The sequence below is a fragment of the Apteryx rowi genome, unplaced genomic scaffold (genome assembly GCF_003343035.1).
Source record: "Apteryx rowi isolate R43461 unplaced genomic scaffold, aptRow1 scaffold_838, whole genome shotgun sequence".
Lineage (NCBI taxonomy): Eukaryota > Metazoa > Chordata > Aves > Apterygiformes > Apterygidae > Apteryx > Apteryx rowi.
Window position 1 is genome coordinate 81,250 of NW_020451136.1, and position 7,573 is coordinate 88,822.

At 49.0% G+C, this 7,573-nt stretch overlaps 1 protein-coding gene across 4 annotated transcripts; it reads right to left on the bottom strand.

Annotated features, from left to right (window-relative positions):
• Positions 1-1,861: 1,861 nt before the first annotated feature.
• Positions 1,862-7,029, bottom strand: IGSF11 (immunoglobulin superfamily member 11). 4 transcript variants are annotated; one of them, XM_026089946.1, is made up of 6 exons: positions 6,871-7,029; positions 5,436-5,643; positions 4,503-4,658; positions 3,380-3,502; positions 2,998-3,148; positions 1,862-2,312 (listed from the first exon to the last, which is right to left on the bottom strand). In XM_026089946.1, the coding sequence occupies exons 1-6, from the start codon at positions 6,907-6,909 to the stop codon at positions 1,862-1,864; spliced, it is 1,128 nt and encodes a 375-aa protein (XP_025945731.1). In that variant the 5' UTR covers positions 6,910-7,029. The 4 variants fall into 4 exon arrangements, with proteins under 4 accessions (XP_025945731.1, XP_025945732.1, XP_025945734.1 ...); XM_026089947.1 differs by having other exon boundaries at positions 3,452-3,502; positions 6,871-7,014; XM_026089949.1 differs by having other exon boundaries at positions 2,998-3,063; positions 3,451-3,502; positions 6,871-7,014.
• Positions 7,030-7,573: the final 544 nt, after the last annotated feature.

Below are 7,573 nucleotides of genomic sequence, written 5' to 3' on the forward strand. Positions count from 1 at the left end.
CCCTCACCTCTGCCTCTTCCTCGGAGTCTGTGCTTGTGCTTGAAGGGTACCACTCAGGCAGAAGGCCCTGCCCAAAGCTTATGCACTGGTAGAGAAAGTAAAGCATGCTGGGATAAGGAAAGGGGGAAACAAGGAAGAGTTTGTTGGCCTAAACAGACCCTTTTTCCAAGGTGAGAGCTACGGAAAGTGATCCCCGACACTGCTTTTCCAAGTGCACATTTGGGAGGGCTCTGGTGCTCTTGGAGGTGACCAGTGCCTTAACATGTATAAGAGTTAGTGTTATGCAGGAGGGCAGGGATACCCATCCATGCATGGTTGCTTGGACCCAGGGCTCTCTTAGGAGGGTAAGTGCCAGCCCCTCAGTCCAGCCCTCCAGTGGCACCAGGCCCCTTGAGCAGTTTCAACTCCTGGCTTTGATTAAGGCTATTTAGTTGCAATAGAAAAAGTAAAAGAATAGATGTCAGCAACAACCACCTTCCTGGCTGTGAGGTGATGGCAGAGCCACCAGCAGGTGCCACAGGTACCTGGCCTTGGGACACTGTGGGAAGCAGTGGAGGCAGAGAGTGAGTGTATGGGCTTCCATGGGGTTATCCCCTCCATTAAGCCCCAGTTTTCCCTCCTTCTAAGCAAAGGGATTTGAAAGTAAGTCCTGCCAACCCCAGCATCTAGGAAGTGCGTGGGGGGGTAAAGAGGGAACAAAAACTGTGGTCCTCAGTGTGAGGGCCCCAAGCATAAAATGTGCCCTGCCATGCAGGCCAGCCCTGGATAGCCTTTTAAGGAAAACCTGCCATGCAATCACCAAAGCTTTGGGGTTTGAAGCCACCTGCCCAGAATCAGAGAAGTCCATGAGCAGCAGATGCCTTTGGCCAGCCCTTCAGGATCTGCCTGCTGCTTTCCCACCCCACTGTGCTCCTCTCTGCCTCTGAAAAACCCCAGTAACAAAAAATGCCATGAGTCCTACAGCAGCAGCAGGAGCAGTGCATCCTCTTACTGCACAGAGCTTCGCAGGGAAAGATGCCCAGAGGCACCCAGAACTAGTGCAGAAAAAACATCCAGTGTAATAAGGACATGTGTGTGTGCATGTGAGTGTGTCAGAGGGTGGAGGGGAAGAATTGCAAAAAATAAATAAAGAAAAACACTCTCTGGCCCATACCCTCGCCCAACCTTCCCCCCTCGGCCTGGCTGGTGGTTCTGCTTCTGCTTCACCCCTGCAGCGTGGGCCCTCCTTGGCCCTTGTCTCCTCACAACTGTCCCCATCCCACTGCCCTCCCTCATCCAGCAGCAGGGACAGGGCTGTGGGGAAGGGGCTGTGGTCACCAAGGCTGATGCATACTCCTCCTGAGTGTCCCTTCCCCACTTGACCCTTTTCTGCCTTTTCCAGGCATGTTTGTCTCTCCCACTCCAACACAGTCTGTTGTCCTCGTGAAAATAAAACAGCAACAACAACAGAATATTCCCAAACCTCCTTGAAAGACCCAAATAAACAGAAACAACCCCCAACAAAAAACAACCAACTGAAGAAAAACAAATTCCCCAGAGATTAGGGCCGAGCGTGCATCCCTGCTGGGGCCCAGCAGTCAGAGCAAGCACAGCAACACTCCTAGGACCCTTCTCCTGTGGCCTTGGCACATCTGTGAGATCCACCAGTGTGGAAGAGCCCCCAAAACCTGGGGGGCAAAGTGGCAAGGCCGAGGCTGTCCCACCAGCCAGCAACAGTCTCAGGAGGGGGGAGGGCAGCAGGGAGAGGCACATCTCCCCCCATCTCACCACATTTTTCAAGAAGGAGGAGGGTCTCTTGGCCATGTCTTCACCCCACCCGGTACAAGAAGCTTCTTGCTTTGCTTTCGCCTGCCCATGCACCCTACACAAGGGAACCAGCCCGGCTCTGGGCAGGCACCATAACAGGAACAGCCCCTATCCGCTCCAGCATTGCCTGGCTCACGGCATATGAGCGTGTGTGCTGCGGCCTCTGCTTCCTGCTGACTGAGCCATTACTCCTAATCACCTCCTGAGGGGACGGTGCTGTGTTGGCCGTTACCACCAGCGTCTTAGGGGGAGCTGGGGATGGGTGGCCTCCGTTTGCATAGATGGGGCGGGTGCTCATGCTCCCTGAGCGGGAGAAGGGGGGCTGGCGCGCATCGCTGTTGTTGCCGAAGCAGGTGAAGGAGTCTGTGGCATGGTTGGCTTTGGGGTCGTTCCAGTAACGGCTGTTGTAGGTGTTGGAGGAGGTGAGGGTGTCATTTTCTGACGAGGACGCATCGGCGTGGAATGTTTTCGTGGTGGAAGAGCATTTGGGCGGCAGGTCGTCCTCCCTAGACAAGGAGAGGGTGTGAAGGGACAGTGAGGATGCTGCTCCATTTTCCCAACGCCCCTCCTCACTGGAAGCAATGCTATCAATTTAAGGTGAAGGAAAGCACCAACGATAACCAGCATTGCTGATTGGCCTGCTTACTCATCCCTCTTTGCAGGACCCATCTCTGTGCACATTACCTGCTCCACATGCCTACCACTGAGGCAAACAATCCACACTCACATGTTTAGGGGGCAAAACCAATGGGTGTCACAACCACAGTACTACACAGTCAGTACAACTGTACCTGTAGCAACCAACAAAGCTAATGCTCAGGGAAGCTGCAAGAAGCTACCAGAGGGACACACTGTGGCTGTAACACTGGAGAAGGTCACACCTGTCTCCCCAGAGCTCTTCATCACTACCCAGTACTGTGTGTCAGGATCCTTGCTATGTGTGGAACCACTCTCCTACGGAGCTAGCAGCTTCAGGCCAAAGTCCTCAATAAAGGCAATAGTGAAAACAAAATCAGTTGTTACCACTCTCCATTTGCTCCTGACTTTTTCTGGACAGATACAGACACCTTCCCCTGGCCCACTGAACACACCCAGGATTAGCAAGAGGGGACTCCCACGTGCCTTCCTGCCAGCCACTGGTTTTGCTGAGAGATAAGAGGTTTCCTGCCACCAGCTTTCCTTAATCCCTACCTTATCTCATTGGGAATCTCCTCCTCTTCTTCCTCTTTGTGTTTATTTTTCCAGTAAAACAGGGCCACGGCCACCAAGACAATGCAGACAACTAGCACAACAGCACCTGTGGCGACCACTCCAGCAATCAGGCTGATGCTCCGGGGATGGGCTGTTAGGAGGATTGAACAGAGAACAGAGAAGACATCAGGACTGGGCTGTGGCTGTCCATGAGTATTTGAAGCTACCAAGACTTGGGAGGGGGCAAAGGCAACATCCCCATTCCAGGGTACAATGATCTTCTGATAGAGAGGCACATGGTGGCTCACAGCAAACATGGTTACACACGTTACTGTCACAAGACAGAACCAGGTGGCCAAGCCTCTTTTGGCAACATACTTACGTGCAATGACTTGCAGGTCCAGAAGGCAAGTGCTGGTTCCAATGGCATTTGAAGCCACGCATTGGTAAAGACCTGAGGACACAGTGCTGATATTTCGGAGAGTGACAGTGCCCTGGACTTGGTCTAGTCAGAGAGAAAAGAAGGATTTAAATCCCTCCCCCCTTCACAAAAGCCATGAAAAGGCAAATCCAGCAAAGAGAGAATTGTGGTGTGAGACTCTTAAGAGATAAATAAATTAGGAAATAACCTTGAGATGGAAGCATTGTGCATACATACACAAGATTAGGTTTTAAGGAGCTTACACTAAATGTTTCTTTTCCTTCTTGTAGATGAGTTTCTGCAAATTAAAGCTTGGGATTCATACTGTGTGAAAGAAAGGAGGAAATAAGAGATATGCAATGCCCTGTCCCCAAGTCTACTTGCCAAATTTAGTGCTGCCCTGCAGCACCCCTGTTCTCCCATCCCTGGACTTTGCATCGCCTGCTCTGCCAAATTTCCTCACTCCTGAATTATCTAAAACTAAAAATCTTATATAGTCCTAAAATGGGGCAAGTTAAAGGGAAGGAGTACAGCTATCACTGTTTGGTTATGCCACCTAGGCTAAGAAATCTGATGGTTGGGACTTGGAGCTGGCCAATACCCATCCCAGTCTGATCAGAGCCTTGTTTTTACACACATCTGAAAGGCAGTTCCAGCAGTAACATATTGGAGCAGTGACCTCAGTGTGAAAAGCTGGCAGGATTTTGGGGGGAGGATTTTGCCTCCCTTCTCCCATTTTCCAATCTATGAGTCTCTTGTTTGGTTTGAAAAGCAGGCGAGTCAGCAGCTGATATCTCCAGCCATGTGTGAATATCTGGCCACCATGTTCTCTCTCCCATTTGACTAGACTCTTGCTCCTCAATGGGGAACATGTTTTTCTACCAAAAAAAAAGGAAGTTTAAATGGCCACTGGAGGGTACCTAGTCCACCACAGGCTCCAACGCTCCAGGAATCTTCGTTCCAAACAAGTGACCATGCAAATGATGGCAGACACTCAATGAGCTGTGTCACCTCTGACAGCTTGGACAAAGGAAAGCCCAGGCTGCCACCTGGGAAATAAGAGGAAAGTCAACAGAACAAGCACCTTGTGTGGCAGTTGGGGGCAACTTGGGAACATTGTCCAGTTTCTCCCAGAGGTATGTTGGCCGGGGGATGCCTTCTTCTGAGCTGCAGGTCAGTGTGATATCGCTGCCCACATCCAGGGACCCCTGGATTCTGCAGAGCGGGGCAGAAGGAGGAACTAAAATGAAAGAAGAGGGGAAAGTGACAGCAGATCAGGAGATATGACCAAACAGTGGAGTGCAGGTCTTTTCTGAATACACACTGCTGGGGAAAGCAAGGACATCGGCATGAGCTGAAGGGGGATAAGAGGGAGACAAAGCTCAAAAGAGAGGTAGCAGACAAGAACCCTCTAAGATTTGGGTGGTGGCACTTCACAAAGATTCCTGACTAGCCAGTCCATCAAGGTTGCAGACTATTGCTGACTTGTTCAGACCCACTTCTCTTAGACCCCTCCCTAGAGAAAAAGAAGGTGAACATTTCTGTGTGGCAAGACCGAACAAAGCTGCAAACAGAATTTGCTGTGGTTGGGTTTTGCTTTCATAGCTCCATAATGGCGCACACTGTGGAGTATTTAACATCCTGGGGAGCATCCAATATTAATTGTTTACAGGGAAAGGAAGCAAAGACCTAAAGTCCATTCTCTTCTCCCACTGCTAAGCACAAAACTCCCATGGTTCCCTTAGCACTCCAAGTGCTTCTTGCAATTCCACATTACAATCCTGTCTCAAAAGCTTTCTCTCCACTGTATTTTACAGGTCTATGATATACCATTTGCATTTGAGGGTACATGCCCTACAAACTTCCACAATACCCACAAGGCAACCCATTCCTCCCTGCTGCATATCCATGTGCTCCAATACACACACCACCATATCCCTCTGCTAGGCACCATCATGCACAGAGGGTCCCTTTGCCCCTGTTCCTCCCCTGTCCCCCATAGCTCCAGTACACGCACCCAAGACAGTGAGTCCAATGACTCCGATATTCCTGCCGCCTCGGTCGGGAAGATTGTTGACCAAACACTGGTACGTGCCAGTATCTGATAGCTGGGTGTTGTTGATGAAGATGGAGGCACTGGTGGTTGGCATTGTCACAGCAAACCCCACTCTCCCATAGAACTGGGGTGCACCACCAAAGATCTGACCCCCTTGGTAGAGAATAACCTGGAAAATAAAGGAAGGTTCAAAGAACACTCCACAAGAGCTGAGCAAAGAGGGAAAACAGCAAGCAAAACATGGGCTTCCAAAGCTGAAAGGACCAGTTCCTGGGGAATGTCTGAATAACCAGATATTGATATAAAACACTAGCCCCAGGCAGTCACATCCTAGGAGAGCTATTTTCTTTAAAAAATAGCCAGTAGCCTATTTTATGTCAGTAAATATGATCACAGAAGCAACAGAACAGACCCAAGTCTTCTGGCATCACTGGTTTGGCAATATCAGCCTGTTTCATGTAATAGTGATTATCCATCTGGACAGGATTGATGTAGAGAGACAGAGACTCTCCTCAAGTCTCTGAGTACTTTGCTGGAAAGCATCCACCCAGTGGACAGTATCATCTCGGCTCTCAGCCAATAATACTTTGCTATGATTTGACACTGCTTGCTGAAGATCACTGGGATGAACTGAATGACAGGTAATACAACCCTTGAACCTGTGCAATGTCTACCAACCAGACAGCTTACATGGAGGTACTCAGACCAATCCCTGAGGAGCAAGTACCCTTCAGTGAGGGATACTGGATCTCACAACTGAATAGCAAATATGATGGGTGCAGAGCGACCTGAGACAGATGCGTTTCAGAGCAATGGCTTTCTTCTGCTCTCTGAGTATATGGGCAGAAAATAGGCCAACAGCTCTCAGGTTATGATTCCAGTACTCACCACGGTAGTTCTTCATCTACTAATGTTCTCAAGAATGACCTTTCATAAGCAACAAGCAACCAATATTTAAAAGGGAAGACTGGACTATAAGAAACCATGTATTCTAGGAGGTGTTTGCACAAATTTCACAGGTTTAAGGGGTCAAGCCAGCAGCTGCTTCCACATCCTCCAAATCTCATTTCCAGCGCACCAAAAGCTGGATTACACCTCTAGTGCTCCCTTGAATACACAAACCACCAGAGGTCCAGAGCAGTCATACAGTATCCCATACACCTGCCCAACTGCACATCCAACCAAGGAAGCTGAGGACACAATATGCACCATCAATTAACAAAGCACTGGGAAATCAGAGTCATGTAAGATGTGCACACCATGTTCAGCAATGAAAGGAATATTCTGGGAATGAGAGGCTCAGTTTTGTACAAGGACTCCATCTAGATCAGTGACAAAAGGGTTTGGAAAAGAAAAGCCCCCCCCAAACCCCATGCACCAGTAAGAAAGGACCTACCTGTTCAGGCTGGTTGGCGTTAGAGAGAGGAATGACCATCCAGATGACATTAAGGTTAGTGAGCGCAGCATTTGTGGTGAAGGTGCAGGGCAATACTGCTGTCTGGCCCCGAGCAACCTGGATACTCCCTGAACTGACTGACACTTCAAGAGGACATACCAGACCTGGAAAGAGAAGGATATCCTGTTCAAGCATTTCAGGTGGCCCCACGCACATGCAATTCATGACAGCAGCATCCTGTTGTTATGAAACTGTCAGTTATCAATGACTTCAGGCTAAAAAGAAATACACTGCTCCCTCAGAAAGACCTGGCTGCTCTTGTGCAGACCCTTTCCAAATGCGGACAGGCTGCCCTTTTAAGTGAGATCACTCTAATTTCAGACCCTCTGAAAACAACAGGTTTTGTTTTGGAGACAGGGAAGGAGCTATAAGAGCAGCCAAGCTGTGTCTAAGAGATAATGAAATATGTTTTTGAACCCATCAATCTTAATGATACCCAGCATCACTGAAACAGAAAAGGAAACTGTATTCTAAAAGTCTTCAACACGGGGTAAGAAGAGAGAATGTGTATTTTTAGAGGCACACAGTTCTCCCCCCGCTTCTGCTCCTCACAAAGTCTAGTGTGAACAGGAAAATTTTTGTGCTATTTTCAATTTAAAGGGTTAAAAATCTAAATCTTTTTCAGGCCAGGTATTTCTTTATA